The 19,958-nt window shown below is 42.8% G+C and overlaps 1 protein-coding gene across 5 annotated transcripts in view; it reads left to right on the top strand.

The window, feature by feature from the left end:
- spag17 (sperm associated antigen 17) overlaps window positions 1–19,958 on the top strand; it is a 268,746-nt gene that overhangs the window by 47,871 nt on the left and 200,917 nt on the right. For 3 of the 5 annotated variants that reach the window (XM_048252171.1, XM_048252170.1, XM_048252173.1), the window contains exons 6-8: window positions 5,787–5,957; window positions 10,185–10,357; window positions 15,947–16,108. In XM_048252171.1, coding sequence (XP_048108128.1) covers window positions 5,787–5,957; window positions 10,185–10,357; window positions 15,947–16,108 — 506 coding nt within the window. Of the gene's footprint in view, window positions 1–5,786; window positions 5,958–10,184; window positions 10,358–15,946; window positions 16,109–19,958 lie in introns of those variants that run through there. The other 2 variants (XM_048252172.1, XM_048252174.1) reach the window with 2 other exon arrangements.

Raw genomic sequence — 19,958 nt, 5'->3', positions numbered from 1 at the left:
ACGGGACAGGGATGAGGAGGCCATTGTGCCTCATGAGTTAGGCCCTGTCCAGCTAGGAAGAGAATCAGATGAGAAGGCCTTAACTTTGTTTACATATGTTACCTATGTATTACATAGGTTTGCATATAGTTTTATGCATGATGGGAAGATGGTTTCCACCAATGTAAGCGACCCTGCATGGTACTGATTGGCGAAGGGTGTTGTTGGAGTTGACGTGAGAGGGTGGCACATCTCAAGGGCGGAGGAGTATAAAATATAGTGTATAGCCATCCGTAGGGCAGATCTCGCCGAGGGTACCAGCTGGTAACATCTCACCTTCTCCCTATTGCTTTGACGGATGGGCTGTACTATCATCATTTCAGTCTTTGGAAAATCTTCTATCTATATTGTCTCCTTCGGGCGCCTGGTTTCAGCGTGCTAAATTACTAAATAGTCAAGTGGTAATTGTTAATTGGACAATTGGATTCGGAAGTGGACATTTTCCACGACATATGCTTTATTTCTGAGAACATTGGTGACCAGCGATAGACAGGTTGTTTTTTTTCACATGAACTAAATCTACTTCTACTACTATCTACTTCGTCAGATATTAAAATAAACTGTATGGATTACAAGATACTGTGAACCAGGGGCTGAGCCAAGGGGTGTAATATGGAGTAGACTTGTTTTTTTTGTGAACAAGTCTACCCCACAAACTTTTGTGTGTGTGGGTGAAACTATTTGCCAACCACAAGACTCAATGACATGAGTGGGCGCTTTGTAGTCCCTGGGCCACACCTGGGGCTAAATCTCAGTCATATATACTGTGTCGTATATACTGTGAGGGATGATAGGGGTGGCAAATTTCATCCCATGGGAACCATTGATTTCAGCCTACCTGACGACATGGCCACCCCCCCGCCCCTGCCCCCCAGCCCATAATATAAAATTAGTACACCTGCGAGTCCATACACCAAATGTAAAATGAATCTGATGAAATTTCCAGGAATGGAACCGTTTTATCTGTTGCCAGATGGTGGTGCTATACCAAATATGCATTGTGGGCATGTGAATATCATCATTACTATATACCAGGGGTCGGCAACCCGCGGCTCCGGAACTGCATGCGGCTCTTTGATCCCTCTGATGCGGCAATGCAGATGATTCCGTGCAAAACTGTTACATCCATAACGCCAACACAATGCCCTGGTATTTAGTTGGCGTTATGGATACAGCCTCAATTCTTGCATGAAACCTCACTGAATATGAGCCAGCCAGACTCCAAGGCCATCACCAAATCTAATCTCTGGTAGGCCTAGTGTTCAATCTCGCCAATGACATGTCAATGAAAATTGAGTGTTGTGTTGTTAACTATGATGTTACTTTGCATAGAAGGTGGAACAGAAGCTGCAGGAAAACAACTTGAAGGAGACATGGGACTGCATGAAGGTTATCACTGGCCTAAAGAAGAACAGCAGCTCTGTGGAGGGGGACCTGGACAGGGCGAACCAGTTGAACCACTTCTACAACAGGTTTGACTGCCCTGCTCCAGCTCCAATGGCGGTGGTCTGTCCACCATCCCCCAGCCCCCACCCTCACACCCCTCAATACCAGCGCCACACTCACCTCCATCATCACAGGCTATCGCATTCCCCCACCATCACTGGATTTTGCACCCCCCCCACATGGCGATCATGAACAATGAGGTGACAACGACCTCAGTCAACAGCCATCAGACACACAGATCCCAGATGCACCCCTCCCTCCCTCCCCTTACACCCCTCACCATTACAAAAGATCAAGTGACAGTCCAACTTAAGAAATTGCGCAGCAATAAAGCAGCTGGGCCTGACAGACTGTGCCCAAGGCTACTCAAGGCCTGTGCTGCTGAACTGGGGAGCCACTGAAGCACATCTTCAATTTGAGCCCTCGCCTTGGACAAGTTCCAACACTGTGGAAGACATCATGTCTCACCCCTGTCCCTAAGAAGCCACACCCTAGTGAGCTTAATGACTACAGACCTGCCGCTCTTACATCACATGTGATGAAGACAATGGAGCGATTAGTCTTAGGCATGCTCAGACCCCAGGTACGCCATGCACTAGACCCGTTACAGTTTGCTTACCAGGAGAAAGTGGGCGTGGACGATGCCATCACTTATCTTCTACACAGGACACATTCCCACCTGGACAAGGGGAAAAGTGCTGTGAGAATCATGTTCTTTGATTTCTCAAGTGCTTTTAACACCATCCAGCCCCTCAGATTGGGAGACAAGCTCTTGCAGATGGGTGTGGACGCTCACCTGGTAACCTGGATTACAGATTACCTGACCGAGCGACCACAGTTCGTCAGACTGAAGAACTGTCTCTCTGACACTGTGATCTGCAGCACCGGAGCGCCACAGGGAACTGTGCTCTCTCCAGTCCTGTACACATCTGACTTCTGCTACAACACCGAGTCATGCCACATGCAGAAGTTTTCTGATGATACTGCAATTGTGGGGTGTATCAGGAACGGGCAGGAGGAGCCTGGTGGAGGACTTTGTGCAATGGTGCAAACTCAATCATCTTCAACTTAACACTTCAAAGACCAAGGAGATGGTGGTGGATTTCCGCAGGTCTAAGCCCACTCTGCTACCAGTCCACATTGATGTGGAGGTGGTTAGCACCTACAAGTATCTGGGTCTCCACCTGGACAATAAACTGGACTGGTCAGCCAACACTGACGCACTCTACAAGAAAGGGCAGAGCAGGCTGTACTTCCTGAGGAGGCTGCGGTCCTTCAATGTGTGCAGTAAGCTCCTCAGGATGTTCTACCAGTCTGTTGTTGCCAGCGTCCTCTTCTATGCAGAAGTATGCTGGGGAGGAAGCACAAGGAAGAAGGATGTGGGGCGAATTGACAGGCTGGTAAGGAAAGCTGGCTCTGTAGTTGGAGCTGAACTGGAGTGCATCACTTCACTATCTGACAAAAGGACCCTGAACAAACTGATCAACATCTTGGACAATGAGTGTCACCCACTCCACAGCACTATTGTTAAGCAGAAGAGCCTGATCAGCTGGAGACTTCGCTCACTGCCTTGCACAACTGACAGACTGAGAAAGTCATTTGTCCCCAGGGCCATTGAACTGTTCAATGCCTCACTTAAGGGAAGAGGAGAGATAGACTTCTCTGCATAGTCTGTCTGCCTCTCCACCCCCTCCATGTTTGGTACTGTCTGTCCACTAGCCACTTGTACCACTGTCTTTATGCCTCACTGTTTGCGTGCTATATTAGCACATCAGCACATATGCATAACCCCCCCCCCTCCATGCCACAGCCGAACTGTGGCCACACTTATACATTTTCTTAAATAGTTAAATATATAGATATATAGACTTTACTTTATTTCTGCATTGTTGCATTGTTGACTTACTCATTTGCACTATCACCATGACCACTATCACCATTGCACTACCACCATGACACTCATTTACACAGAACACCTTAGAGCACCTTACCATACCTTACTATGCACAGAGAATCACAGGCTCAGTCCCTGCCTCAGTCATTGCAAGCGCCTCTGATTTATTAATCACCACTATGTGGATACTGTTTTTAGAATTGATTTAGATTAAGTGTTAGTATAATTTGTATTTTTGTAATTTGTATTTTAGTATATTTTTATATATTGTATTAAGTGTTAGTATAATTTGTATTTTAGTATATTTAGCATATTCTTTATCTTCTACTGTCCTTACTGCTTAGTTGTGTTTTTATATTATATACTTTAATTACTCTTTCTGCTGTTAAAGAATGTGTTTGTGTTGTATGTATGCTGCTGCTGAGACCTTGAATTTCCTCTGGGGATCAATAAAGTATCTATCTATCTATCTCTATCTATCTACCAAAGGACACTGGGAAAATAGGGGGTGGTGTTTAGCCTACATGGGAAGCCTAAGGCCTATACTTCATTCCACTTTACATTTCAAGTTACTTGCACATTACACAAACTAGTAGAACATGTATTAAAAAATCCTCTGGTGTTGCTAGGGCAATCATAGTCGTTACTATGCTATACAAAGTGGTTGCTTTGTTGGTTGCTAGGGTACATGAGATGGTTGATAGGGTGTCGCTAAGGTAGATAAATAAACTAAATTAACTTCACTGGAAGCTATAGAATTTATTCCACCCCTTGAGCAGCCAGTGTGCTGGGCAGGTTAGTCTCCCTTACTCAGCCTCTTGGTAACTAAAACTAAGTCACGGATAGTCGCCTACAGAGGGTGTTCCAGATGGAGGGTGCAGCAGCTGAGAAGGCCCTGTCGCCCCAGGTCCGGAGCTTGGTCCTGGTGTCCTTGAGTATGTTTGCATCAGCGGCTGGTGGGTGTGGTGTTGAGGAGGTTAGTGAGTCAGGGTTATTGAGAGCTTTATAGGTAAGGAGAAGTATTTTGAAGTTGATCCTGTATGACTGGGAGCCAATGGAGGTTGTGGAGAACAGGGGTGATGTGGGCCCAACAGCGGATGAGAAGGCGGGCAGCAGAGTTCTGGACCTATTAAAGTTTATTGGTAGTTTTGTAAGGTTGTGATGATGGCATGGAGTTTTTCAGCTGCAGGGAAGGACAGTGAGGGACAGAGGCGTGCAATGTTACAGAGGTGAAAGTTTCCTGTGAAGTCTTAGGCCGGCTGCAGACTGCCAGCATGACGTGAGCGTGTCAGCCGCGTGGCATGTCCGTTTTCATTTCAACTCTCATGTTAACGGTTTAGAGGTTGCACACTGCCTGAGTGACACGCACGTCTCAGGTGCGGCTCGAGCCGTGCTGAAAACTTGTGCATGATGGATTTTTTACAAGTGTTGGAAACGTTTCCATTCAAAAGAGAGTGAATAGATGTTTTAACAGGCAGAGGGGCCGCCGCAGCGTTGTGTCAGACACGTTTATGGTGTGAATAGAGATAGAAAACGCCATGCAACTGACATGCAACAGACACACCGCGCTCATGCCACACTTGCAGTCTGAAGCCGGCCTTAGAGCAGTCGCCTCTGCGACAAACATGAGAATTGAGTCATTCTAAACCTAAAAAAAATTATTTGAATCTAATCTAATCTGATTTCTGCTTTGGCCAATTCTCAATTGATAATTCATTATTGCTATCTTTGCCAAGCCATTCATGCTACTCCTCTGCAGGTCTGGCTAATCAGGTTCACAAATTCTTGCCTTGTTGATCCCATGTTTTTTTGCAGTGTTCCATCCTTACACATACTCTTTTGCATGGAACATAGTGTTGGCCATCCAAAGAAAAAAGAATTTGCAGAGGCACTCTGAGGTTGAAAAAGTATAAAAAGCCTTTAATTTATCATGGCAAGAACTGGTTAAAAGCACATGGGCCTACGCGTTGCGGCCATATTCGCCTTCGTCAGGGCATAGGAAGTAGAACAAAGCTTAAAATGGACGCCCTTAGGTGTTTAGTGGGTGGAGCCTTCCCATTATGTCACACACCATGTGACTAACAACAAGTAGGTTGACAAAACCCAATTAATTAGCAAAATAATAACAAAGAGACATATCACTAGCGAGAAAGAGAGAGAGAGAAAAAAATAGATTTCAGTTGAGAAAATAATAAAAGAACACAAATAAATGTCCATACTTCATAAAAAGGGGGAAAAGTCACTAAGTTCACCTCATTAAGGCCAGGGAAAGAGGTTGCTTTGAGTTTACTGATCCAAAAGGTTTCTCTTTGGAGAAGGGTCCTTATATGGTCTCCACCATAGTGTTGGCCATATTTAGACTCCTAGACATGCGAGATGTGTTGAAATATTGTGTGTCCAATCTCAGATGATGAACCAGATGATGGACCACAGCATTATGTCCTCCTACTGGGGTTAAGCCAGCCAATGCTCCTTTCTGCACTGGATTCTATTGGTGTACATGTATCGAACATCATCAGACTTAGCAGTCAAGATAGAGAACACTGTGAAAGGGCAGCTCTCTTTTCCTCAGATACAGGTAAGATTCACTTCAATTTTATTACAGTGCCCTCCAGAATTATTGCCACCCCTGGTAAAGTTGACTAAAAATCATGTTTTCCCTTCAAGGTTGGATTTTTCCTCATTGTTTTCATTGTGAGATTATGATAAATCATCTAAAGATAATTTTTTAATACTTGTTTTTAGTCAACTTTGCCAGAGGTGCCAATAATTCTGGAGGGCACCAGGAAGATTGTGTTTTCGCTCCTGTCTGTTTGTTGGTTGGTTTGTTTATATCCATCAATCTATCTATCTGTAGTTTTTTAGTTTTTTAAAACTGTAAAGTTACAGTTTTTCTTCTACATTGATTTTGGGATGGCCAAAATCGCCACGGCTAAATTAATGCCGCCACAGTATCAAAATTATAGCAGACGCACAATTAGTTGCGGTTGCCTTTTAAATGATCCTGCCAATGTATTCTCCCCCGCTGGCTGCCCCTCACATTGCAATTTAACAGTAGAGCAGTAGAGTAGTCAGAGGCCCATCCCATTATGGCCCATATAGTTTCACTACACATATTGTGTTGATATAGCCTAGTTTATTGTAAAAACATTAACTTTCTTCCGCAGTGTTTCATCCTCATTTTGTAGCGGTGGCCACTGCTTCAGAATTAGGGCAGGTGCACAATATTGTCCGGGTGCATGGTAGGCTATAAGTACCCTCCACTGGCTGGTACTCACATCATCACAGTTTAACAATAAACAGCAATGCTAATCAGAGAGGTACCTGTCTAGTTTTATTCCGTAAATATATTGTTTTTATAGACGTTAGTGGCATGCGCTATAAAGAGCTGCCATTTACTGCACTATAGTGAATTCAACGTTAGTTGAGTTTACAACTGAGTTTACTATTGTACAAATCACACGCAGACATGAACGCATCTTCAGGTGTTGTCAGAGCCCCATTAACCTGTTTACTGGCAATGGTGCATAAATGCGCCCACAATGAGTATGTTCTAGAATGCCAAAGACGCATATTAATTAATGAGGCCACATTAATGAGGCCACAGACTCCCTCTGCTCCACACTGAGCTCGTGTCTAGACGAGCTGTGCCCTCTAACCACAAGGCCAGCTCGATCCAAACACTCTCATCCATGGCTAAATGATACCCTCCGATCGCAGCGCACCAAACTCAAGAGCCGCGGAGAGGAAATGGCAGAAATCCAAACTAACTGATAACCTCAAAAACTACCAGACACTCCTAACCTCTTTCTCAGCCAGCATCACTGCTGCTAAGATGGCTTTCTACAGTGACAAGATCAACAGTGCTACAGACACTCGAAAACTTTTCTCAACCTTTAAATCGCTACTCAACCCTCAGCTGCCTCCTCCTCCATCCAGCCTTACTGCGGATACCCTTGCCTCATTTTTTACAAACAATCAGCAGTCAATTCTCTACATGCCCAGACAACGCATCAGACTCAGATACCGCACTCCTACAACCTCTAGGGGCTGCTGGAACATCTTTTTTAGCATTCGCGCCTCTCTCCGAGAGTGAAGTATCTAGACTTCTGACATGTAGCCGTCCTACCACATGCTCGCTGGACCATATACCTACGAGCCTACTTCAGTCCATCAGCCCGACCATCGCACCAGCTATCTGTATGTGATCAATGCTATCAATGCAATCGCTAACCTCCGGCACATTTCCAACAGCGTTCAAAATGGCCCGGGTAACACTGTTACTTAAGAAAACTTCTCTCAACCCTGCTCAAATCGAGAACTACCGCCCTGTCTCACTCCTGCTTTCCTATCCAAAGGCATTGAACGAGCAGTCTCCAAACAGGTCTCTGACTTCCTTTCACAGAACAACCTTCTGGATCCAAATCAGTCTGGGTTCAAAAGCGGCCACTCTACCGAAACGGCTCTGCTGTCTGTAACAGAAGCCTTAAAAGAAGCCAGGGCGACCGTCGGTCATCAGTACTCATTCTGCTTGACTTATCGGCTGCCTTTGACACGGTTAATCACCGCATCCTTCTCTCCATACTCTCTAACATGGGAATCTCCGGCTCTGCTCTCTCCTGGTTTGAATCCTACCTCACAGGACGCTCGTTTAGCGTATCATGGCTTGGTCAGCTATCTGCACCTCACTATCTCACCACAGGGGTCCCCCAGGGCTCAGTGCTGGGCCCCCTTATCTTTGCTATCTACACCACCTTCTTTGGGACAGATTATCTGTTCGCATGGCTTCTCATACCACTGCTATGCAGACGACACACAGCTCTATCTGTCCTTTCCACCTGATGACCCCTCGGTTTCAGCACGGATCTCGGATTGCCTCTCAGACATAGCTACATGGATGAAGGCACACCACCTCCAGCTGAACCTCTCAAAGACTGAACTGCTGGTCCTTCCAGCTAAACCTACCATACACCACGACATCAACATCAAATTTGACTCCCTGTCTGTTTCACCTACCAGGACTGCAAGAAATCTAGGAGTTGTTCTCGACAACCAACTAACCTTCTCAGATCATGTTGCCTCAGTCGCCCGGTCATGTCGTTTCGCACTCTACAACATACGGAAAATCAGGACTTACTTGACTCAAGATGCTACTCAACTTCTGGTTCAGGCAATAGTCATCTCACGACTTGACTACTCCGACGCTCCCTGCTCCCACCTACTTGAATGCCCTCATACAGACATACTCAGACTCAGACGAACGACGTCTAGCTCTACCACCGGTACGCTCAGGCCAATCCAAACTTTTCTCATCTGTTGTTCCTCGTTGGTGGAACACACTGCCAGTTCCTACAAGGGCAGGGACATCCCTCTCCATTTTCAAAAAACTCCTGAAGACCCAGCTCTTTAGAGAACATCTCCTCTCATAGCACCACTTACAACAAGTCTTGCTGATACCAGCACTTACCAGCCGTCTTGAACTGACACTCAACTGTTTAAAAACAGCACTCACTGATGCACTTATTCTTACTGTACTCTACCGTTTTAACTGTTACCATGTTGTTAGTCGCTTTGGTTAAAAATGTGTCAGCCAAATGTAATGTAATGTAATATGTGTGCCCAAGGAGCATCATCACTGCCGCTATAATATGTAGCCATCATTGGAGTCTAAGCATGCGATAAGGGAGCTAAAGCCATCTGGGTTTGTTGGATCTACAGAAATATATAATTGGGTATTGTCTGCATAGCTGTGGAAGTTTACATTATGCTGATTTATGATGTTTCCTAACGGAAGCAAATAGAGGGAAAAAAGTAGAGGGCCACACCAAAGGGCAAATCATGTTTTACAGACACATGATCCTCTAGACTAACATACAAATCTCTGATAATGTTTTAATTGATTCAAAACATACATTACTGACAGAGAGACCAACCCACTTATGGCAATGAGCTTTTTACTGGATTTCCTAAAAAAAATACCACGCGGCTGTAAGCAGTACAAAATTCAGCTGCAAGGGTTTTTACATAGCCAATAGAACAGATCATATTACGCCCATTCTCAAATCTTTGCACTGGCTTCCAGTTACATACGGAATTGATTTTAAAGTACTTATTATTTTTAAATCACTAAATGGATTGGGGACAAAATACCTTTTTTGTATCATTTAAATTACAAAGTAATTTTGTTGTAGACAATTTCTTAAGAAATAATGTTAATTTGATGCTGTTTAATTAATTTATAAATGGTGCACTGTCACTTTAAGACTCTTGCCAGCTCCACTCAAATATAGCCTATGGCTAGTGCTGTGCCCTCACAGTTTATAAATGGTCAGTATAGTGGCAACTACTGTTGTGAATTCCTTTTAAACGTTTCTTTAAAAAAGGAGATATCAATTATCAACAATGACAAGCCAGCTGGAACCTGCCGCACTCTCTCCCTCTCGTGCATGCTCAAATGTGTTCCCAATTAAATGGAGTAGCATAACGTAGAGATCTGCTGCAATGGAGATGCTATGTATCTTGATGTAACAAGCTGTTTTGACATTGACATTGTATGATAATCTAATTAAATGCTCGGCGGGCCAGATTAAAGTGCGTGGCGGGCCGCATTTGACCCGCGGACCGTAGTTTGGACACCCCTGGTTTATAGTGTCCCCCACACACACACACATCTACCTCCCGCCTCCATCTCCATTACAATATGCATTGTGCAATGCAGTCTTTTTTCAACACAATTGAGCAGTAACCTATACTTGCAATTTGCTAGGAAATATGATTGTAAATAATATGGTCTTGTTTTAAACAGATGATGGACAAACAGTATTGTGGATGCTAAAAGAACTGAATAATTTCTGGACTCAACTGGAAGAGGTTTTTCTCAGCGGTTGCAACCAGTCCAGGCTCTTTGATGTAGTTCGTCTGAACTGCATAATGGAAAATAACTTGTTGTGCCCTGATCAAGACAATGTTGAGGCAATGGTAATGTCAAGTCAATTCACTTTAATTTCTATAGCACACTTAACAAACAACTGCAGTTGACCCAAGGTGCTTCCCAGTAAAAACATTATGGCAGAGTACAAATATACAAAACTCAGAGCCTCACAGTTAAAATAAGTCAATAAATAAAAAGGGGACTAGCAATGCAATCAAATACTGAAATAATACATAGGGTGTGTTCGAAACGGTAGACAGCTGCCTACTGCCTCCCTCCCTACATAGAGAGCTGTCTCACTAGACATGACTTTGGATTAAATGCATCTTTTAAAAACGAGCGTAGCACTCTAGAATCCTTGATTAACACTACGGTATGACGTCAGCAAAGGCCTGATGTTAAACTAAATTAGCTTACGTAAGCTAGCAGGCTAACGGTATAAATTATTTTTTTACGGCCGGCAGATATATCAGACCAGACGCTATTAATGCTTACACCAATGGCATAATCAGATAGTAAAGTGTTTATTTCTCATCTCTAATCTACAAATCTAAGCAAAATATGGTCACACAAATGACATTTTAAACAGATTCAGCAGCCATTACTGATGTCATCCGCCATGTTTGTTTACCTTTCACAGCTGTTTCAGCAACTTTAAAAGGCAGCAACTTTACCCGTTTCGAACACACCCAAAGACGCAAAGTGGCTGAAAGTGGTACTAAAGCTTCACGCAGCTTCACGCCTCGTAATGCGCGACTGAAGTGGCCATTTGAAAGTGATGCCCACTGTGTTCGTTAGTCAAAAACATCGACACATCGAAACGTTAGTCAAAGTTTAGTAATGTTCTGCACCTTTTACTAAAGAGTAAAGAAAAGAAGACATCTGAGCTGCACCGGCGTCTCTCCTTCTCTCTAAACCAGGGGTTCCCCAACTTTTCCATGACCAGGCCCCCCAAATACCACTAGGTTCTGGCCAAGGACCCCTTTGATGTGACCCCCCCTATTAAACCCATCGACAATACTACGGCAAATGTAAAAATACATTAAGCTAATCCTAATAATTATTTTAGCCACAAGCACTTCGCGATGGAGCATACAGTGTGTAAAAATTGTATTTGGGGCTTTCTGCTATATGAGAGCTATCACTCTACTATTATTCCCAGTCATTATCATGGGAAATATAATGTTCAGATATGCCTCACATTATTATAATGGCATTGTATAACAACCCTCATAGTAATAGGTATATTTTAAATTTTCCAAATGTATTTATTTTTTGCTTTTATTTTTCCTTCCAACTTGCTGAGGCCCCCCTGGCACCCCCTCGCGGCCCCCACTTTGAAAACCACTGCTCTAAACCTATCTGTCCTGGTCCCAGTTTCCCGATAACGACGGAGACACGCTCTTACGAGGGTTTTCTACGATTCATCTTACTGATCGTTCGTTTGGTTTTTCCGACTGTTACCCGAACATGCTCGTAGCGTGAACGCGCGTACACTCCTCTTAAGATACTCTTAATGGGAGCTGTCCACGTTAATAGTTCTGAAATATCCTCTGATTTGACGGTGGTCAGGTGACTGCACGCCACAGCTATAGGCCTACCGTTTAAACTTCGGATCTACACATTAATTCACATCAATACGAAAATAGAAACACTTTGACATCTGCATGTAAGCATCCCAAGTAGGTTATATACCACACAGAGAAATAAATAATTGTAATTATTTTAAGATTAGATTGTTGCACCATGCAATATTTTTTGTGATGGTGTCACTTAAGAACACGTTTGAAGATAAGAAAGAAGTCGAGTAAGAAAGAGAGGAAATGTGTAGGCTTAGATTTTGATGCAGTAGGCTACAGACTACACCACATGTTGCTTTCTCTGCTTTTTACCTCATAGGCCTAATAAAATATTCACTTAGCAAAGATAATGTCAAACTATTCTGGCAACGTCTCGTTTCATAACTAGATTGCATTTTTGTCCGCTTTTCATCACATTATTATGACCATTAAATGTAGGCTATTTTGCACGCTAAAATCTGATTCATCACAGGTAAACACAATAAAGAATGGGAACGTAAAATGGATTATGTATTCTAAGTTGTAATTCCTCTGTATGTCTTGTTGGTGACCTCAGTGAGAAGTACTGTTAAGACGCTCTTAGCCGGTGTTACATGGCAACTGGCTCCCGTGTTAACTGGCTGCGTTGATGATGTGCCATCATCATGATTGATGACGAGTCTTTGACAGATGTGGCCGCTTGCAGATTTGTCACTTTCTGATATACTAGAGACGCACACAAATATGCATGACATGTTTAAAAGTCAAAATTGTATGTAGTACTACATGCACTGGACCATTAATATGCCACCCAAAAAACAAACACCTAAATAGCATAAATTAACTTCACGTGGGTATCGAACCCGCGAATAAATTGACCTGTTTGCTTGGTAATCAGGCGTCTATCAACTTGCGCCCGCGAGCCAGCTGACGGCACTCACAGAAATTGACTTCAGTTGTATGATTAAAAGAAGTCAGCTAACGTTATGATAATTGTAACAAGTTAACATAGCTGTTCATGTTATCTGGCTACCATGTTATCATGCTACCGTTGCCCAAGCCATTTAGTAGGCCTTCAAAGTATCATGGTTAAGTTTTACAAACGTTTCACTGAGGTAAGGCTGTGGCCGCCCCTACCTGAAATGTCTGTAGAGCAAATAAATCAGCAAATAAATCAAATAAAAATGTGTATCCTTGTGTTGTGTAGCCTATCCTTTTGTCCAGCCTATTCTTTTAAGAATTCAGTTCATGAAACACAGGCATTGAAACCCACACTGCAATGGGCAGGAGAAGTCTATAACGTGTCCATATTTTACACAAAATTGGCGCACAGGGAGAGTCAAAACTCTAAGGGTTATAGGCTATTAACGTTAATGTTGCTGACATGTAAACATGGGTTTGATATTTTATTGATATTTTATTTCCCAATTCTCACGTTCATGCTTCTCCTGTGGCGCAACAGGTTAATGCTTATATAGCCTATTGCTTTTTCACGCAGTCGACATGGGTTCAATCCTCCCCATTACACGGACATTGAGAACTTTGAAAAAGCACTGTTAGTTTACTTACAAGACGATTTATACAGACAGTATCTTCACGAAGTTTAGCGTTTGCAGCCATCTTGAATTTAGTCGAAAGATAAGTTAGAACGGTAAGAATGAACAGGTATGATAAGGGATCAGATTCCAAAAATAATTCAGTGGAAATGCATGGATTCCAGTTTCTTCTGAAATCCCTTATCATACCTGTTCATTCTTACTCGTTGCTCGACTTATCGTGACTAAATTCAAGATGGCTGCAAACGCTAAACTTCGTGAAGATACTGTCTGTATAAATCGTCTTGTAAGTAAACTACCAGTGCTTTTTCTAAGTTCTCAATGTCTCGTTTTAAAAGTCAGGGCCCTCGGAAGTCTACCAATGCAGTGTGGAGATACTTTGAGCCTCGTAAATGGGTGTAAAACAGTGATTTATTTGCATGGCTAGCCCGATGCCGAAGCACCACTATTGAAAAAGCTGTTGGTAGCATCGGCTAACTAGCGCCAGATTTTGGAGTGCAGGGGACAAGCCGAGATGGGCTATGAGACATACGTTCACACTCGGTATCATGTTTCAATACACTTTAGGTCAATATCACACTGGAATTCTCCTTTAAGATGCTTTCGGGGAACTGGGCCCTGGCCTGGTTGCACCGGATTGTCGCCAAACGACAGAAGCGCGGAGAACAAGTCATAATGGTAGGCTACAGGAAGTGGGGGGAGGGTATGGGATGACCAGAGCCGTCTTCGCTGTGCTATTCAGAAAGCATCTTCTATTGTCTTTCCAGGCGCACACAGCTCGTTACCATATAGCCTATTGAGTGCCTTAACAGATAGGCTCTGCTCTTGGGTTTGGCCTCACAACGAACTCAACCCTCTTGTTGCTTGCAGTTTGTTAAATAAAGCAATGCAGATTACATTATTTATTTCTGATTAATTGCGTCTTTTGATGTCTTTTGCAACATCTGCTTGTTGGGGGCAGCCGTGGCCTACTGGTTAGCACTTCGGACCTGTAACCGGAGGGTTGCCGGTTCGAACCCCGACCAGTAGGCACGGCTGAAGTGCCCTTGAGCTCTAAGCACTGCCACCGTCAACTTCAAGGCACCTAACCTTAAAGGGACACCAGGCAAGCTTGATGCTTTTTCTCTACGAAACTCCCCCTCGCTCGGTCTGAAGCTCTTTTCCTTTTCTTTGCATCTTCCGTCGCTGCTTCTTCGCTTGCCCTGCCATTATACACACGTTTGCAACAATCGCTAGCCTGCCTGCTTTGTATGCAGGATGTAAACTGATCCTGCTTCGGTCGGCGGGTACGATACACTGAACTTGCAAGCGGGATATTCTTCCTACAGGCAGTAGGGGCGAGCGAGAGAGTCTTCATTCGCCCTGTAATGAGTCAATTAACCATATACCGACTTACGAAGATGAGTAATTAACACGAAAACGTTGCCTGGTGTCCCTTTAACCCTTGCCTAACCCTAGTGCCTTCTGGCAGCGCTGCCTTGAAGTCGATGGTGGGGTCCCAAATCGTATTGTCAGCAGTGGAATGGTTGGCACTGCCAACGATACGCTAGTGACATACAGTAGGAGCTGAGCGTTGAACTTGGTTTATAAGGGTCTAAGCATTACTTTACATGCTTTGCCGAAGGTACCACTGCTGCTTTGGTATTTTCAGTGTGATCCCAACCTAAGGTATGTTTTGCAATGGAATGATGTACAACAGCTACGGATTTACTGTAGGGTTCTGTTATCACATTGCCAGAAAAAGATTCATAAGCCTGATATTTAGCTAAATGTTTTAGAACCATTGATTTGTAATATAGGGTCTTAAAGGAGAATTCCGGTGTGATTTTGACCTAAAGTGTGTTGAAACATGATACCGAGTGTGAATGTATGTCTTATAGCTCATCTCGGCTTGTCCCCTGCACTCAGAAATCTGGCGCTAGTTAGCCGATGCTACCAACAGTTTTTCGATGGGGGTGCCTCGGGCATCGGCCTAGCCATGCAAATAAAGTTGCTGCTGGAAGCAACTGGAATCCATCCATTTCCACGGAATTATTTTTGGAATCTGATCCCTTATCGTCCCTGTTCATTCGTACTCGTCGCTTGACTTATCGTGACTAAATTCAAGATGGCGTCGAACGGTAAAAGTCCTTAAGGTACTGTCTGTATAAATCGTCTTGTAAATAAACTACCAGTGCTTTTTCAAAGTTCTCAAGGTCTCGTTTTAAATGTCAAGGCCCTTGTAAGTCTATCAATGAAGTATGGAGCTACTTTTAGCCTCGTAAATGGTGTAAAACAGTGATTTATTTGCATGGCTAGGCCGATGTCCGAGGCACCCCCATCGAAAAACTGTTGGTAGCATCGGCTAACTAGCGCCAGATTTCTGAGTGCAGGGGACAAGCCGAGATGAGCTATGAGACATATGTTCACACTCGGTATCATGTTTCAGCACACTTTAGGTCAAAATCACACCGGAATTCTCCTTTAATATATCAGGGGAAATTGATATTTGTTTGATATCCAGATGCATTTTGCTTTTCAGCTTGATTGTGGGGCTCAAATATTTGAAGCCATTGTCTCCCTTATCTATGACTGCCTGGACTGGCGACGAGAGCACATACATTACCTCAATAGCATGAAGATCATTGATGTTCCATCCATCTCTTCTGGCCAGACCCAAAAAAGCCCTGAGTCTTCAGCTGAGGTACACTGACTACACAACATAAAACTTCACTTTTTCCAAAATTGACTACCAGGGCCCAAATTTGGCACTAATTTAGCCAACAGATATATGCAAATTTTCACACTAACATTTTTTTTTTATAACATGCACTCAAAGTACAATATGAAAATGTTATGCAATATATAAATAGCATTTTTTTTCTAATTTCAAACATACATTTGTACAGTCCAACTATCAGGCTTGAAATAAAAAACAAATACTTTCCATGAGATATGCTTAGGTTACCAACAGCAGTTTAAATATTGTAAAGGAGTCATTTTGACCAAATTTTGATCAGACTGGAAAGAGCTATGCTAATTTTGGACCAAGTTACAGGAACTTAGTTATAGGAACAGTCCACTTTTAAATCAGTTCTACTAACCTGCTATCCCCTAAAACCGTTTTTTAATTTGCATTCACACTGGCCAAGTGGCTATAGGAGCTGGAGCTGGGCGTAAGGAGTGACTTCAGCACGGCGACGGTGTTTATAGCGTCGTAACTTGCTACAGGGTTTAAAATAGGCACCCACTCGCCTCGCCAAATGCGAGTAAATTAACTAACTACCCAGCAAACACGCAACGTTCCCTAAAGGTTCTCTGAAGGTCACAAAAACCTTTAAAAGACTGGGAACGTCCTCTAAATAATAATAATAAGCTTTATTTGTATAGCACCTTTCATACACAGAATGCAGCTCAAAGTGCTTTACATTTGGAGCATGTAACACAATAATAGTCAGTCAGTCATTATTAATCACTTTCACTTTTCTTCATTGCTGTGGCCGTTTATGATCCAATCAGCAACATATCAGAAATATAGAAAATAACATGTAACACAGTTATTAGAGAAGAGTCAGTCATTCCCCTTTTGTTTCTGTGGTCGTTTATGATCCAATCAGCAACATATCAGAAATACTATTATACTACTATGGATATATAAAGGCTTTGCTGACAAATGCCTAGGCTAACAAATGCTTAGGCCCGTTAATCGCAGTTCAAGCAGCCAGCCTTAGCTTGTTCTTAGCATATTGACTTTATACACAGACATTCAAGACTGGCAGCCTTAACCCTTTACCCCCCACAAGCACGCCATATGGCAACTGTGGCAAGGAAAAACTCCCATATTCCAGGAAGAAACCTTGAGCAGAATAATAGGGGGAGCCCATCTACTTCTGGCTGGCTGCGCCCTCCAATGGCAGCAGATATAGAATAATCCGAAAAAGTAGTCTACAGGATAAGATGAGTTAACTAAAGGCTTTCCTATACAGGTATGTTTACAGATCTTTTTTAAAAATATTCACTGAACTCGCCTGCTTGATGTACAGAGGCAGGGTGTTCCATAGTTTTGGGGCATAATGGATAAAAGCAGCTTCTCCACTTTGATTGTGGAGCACTTTGGGTACAATTAAAAGATTAGAATGGGATGATCTAAGTTTCCTTTGTGGTTGATAAGATATTAAAAGATCAGAGATATATGAAGATGTTATGCCATTCAGAGCTTTGTAAGTAATTAACATAACCTTAAAATCAATTCTATAGGAAACAGGGAGCCAGTAGCCTGGGTTTTCCCATGCTGCCTTACGCGCGCAATTTTATTCACATTGCTAGGCAGCCTGGATACCATGGAGCAAATTTTCGCCTCAGTTAGGGGACCAATCACAGAACGGAGGGAGGGCAGCAAGACGATGACGACACACCGAAGCCGTTATGAGCTACGTACAGACGCATTTGATAGACATTCGTAGCGCCCAATAAACGGCTCTGGGCATTCGTAAACCATGTTTCAAATACGAGAAAATGAATGCCTAGTTCCCAGACCCCATCTCAATGAGATAAGGTCTGACGTTAGCCAGATAGGAATTCCGTCCCAGTGTATGTTTGCTATCTGGGTAGCCAGACTAGGGAGCCAGTGCAGTTCAGCCAACACAGGGGTGATGTGTTCTCTCTTCTTGGTCTTAGTTAAAAGTCTAGCCGCAGAGTTCTGTATGAGTGCCAATTTCTTTTAGATGTTTTTTGGGAAGACCAGTGAAAAGTGCATTGCAGTAGTCTAACCTGCTAGGGATAAAGGCGTGAATTAGTTTTTCTGCATCTTGAGTTAAAAAGGGCCGCACTTTGGCAATGTTTCTCAGGTGGAAATAGGCTGTCTGAGTAAATTTACTGATATGGGGCTTAAAACTTAACTCTGCATCTAAGATGACACCGAGGCTTGTTACTTTTGGTTTGACCTGGTGCGCCAAGTTCCCCAGATTACTAAGAACAATGTCTCGCTTTGGTTTTGGCCCAACCAAAAGTACCTCTGTTTTGTCATCATTTAGTTTCAAAAATGTTTTGCTCATCCACTGATTAATGGAGGTTAGGCATGCAGTGAGGGAGCAAAGGCCATCTGGGTTAGTTGGCTCCACAGAAATATACAATTGGGTATCATCTGCGTAGCTGTGGAAGTTTACATTATGCTGACTTATGATGTTTCCCAACAGAAGCATATACTGTATAGGGAAAAGACCAGGGGACCAAGGCAGCTCCCCTGGGCCACACCAAAAGGCAAGTCATGTTTTACAGACACATGATCTCCTAGACTGATCTCTGCCAGTAATGTAGGTTTGAAACCAGTTTAGAGCATTATCAGAGTCAGAGAGACCCACCCACTTTGCAAGGCGGTGAATTAGGATGCTATGATCAATAGTGTCAAATGCCGCACTCAAATCTAGAAGAATGAGGATTGAGACTTTGTTTGAGTCAGTAGCCAGTCTAAGATCATTGACTATTTTTACTAGAGCCGTTTCTGTGCTGTAATTTGATCTAAGCTTAAAACCTGATTGGAATTTTTCAAGGATACTGTTTTCATTGAGGAAGGTATTTAACTGATTACAAACGACTTTTGTAAGTACTTTGCTCAAGAACGGTAGGTTTGATATAGGACTGTAGTTGCTCAGATTAGTATGGTCAAGATTTGACTTTTTAAGTAAAGGTTTCACAACAGCGGTTTTAAAAGCAGTTGGAAATATACCTGTTTCTAATGAGGTATTTATTACCTTGAGAATAAAGGGAGCTAAGCTATCATATACATTTTTGAGGAATCTAGTAGGGATTAGATCCAAAGCACATGTTGAGGAGCCGGTTTGAGTTATAATTTTACTAAGTTCAGATTGAGTAATAGTGCTAAAGAACCTTAATTTTGGGGGGCTGTTTTTGGGTGTACTATCAAACATATTACCTATGTTACCAATAGCCTCCCTTATAGAAATTGCTTTGTTTTTGAAGAAGTCTGCAAATTCTTCGCATCTTAGAGAGGATGCCTGACTGAGTGTATCAAAAGATGTTTGATGCAATAGCCTATCAATGGTGGAGAACAACACCCTAGACTTTCCACTGTTTTCAGCAATTACCTTAGAGAAGTGGTTCCTTCTCTCATTCCAAATAGCTCTATTATAATTTGCTATTTTTCTTTTAGAATGGCACGGTGAACCTGTAACTTAGTTTTTCTCCATGTTCTCTTAGCTTTTCTACATGATCTTTTTAGATCATGGATATTTTCGTTCATCCAAGGTGTCAGTTTGCTACAGGGCCTTTTTTTAGTCTTTAAGGGTGCGACTCTGTCAAGCAGAGCATCTAGTTCACGATTGAGAGCCTCTACCATTTGATTAATTGGATGATGTAAAATATCTACATTTATGGAGTCTATAAGAGCTATGAACTGCTGTTCTGCTCTAATGTCCAAGAGTCGCGATTTGATTGCAATTTTGGGATGAATTTTTGAAGTATGTAGTACTATATTAAAAGATACACAATAATGATCAGACATATATCATAAGTACTGATAAGTCTGTGACTTCTAT

Source organism: Alosa alosa, chromosome 9 (genome assembly GCF_017589495.1).
Source record: "Alosa alosa isolate M-15738 ecotype Scorff River chromosome 9, AALO_Geno_1.1, whole genome shotgun sequence".
In the NCBI taxonomy this organism is placed as follows: domain Eukaryota; kingdom Metazoa; phylum Chordata; class Actinopteri; order Clupeiformes; family Clupeidae; genus Alosa; species Alosa alosa.
Note: the sequence above shows the minus strand (reverse complement) of the source record. Positions and strands in the feature narration are given on the sequence as shown.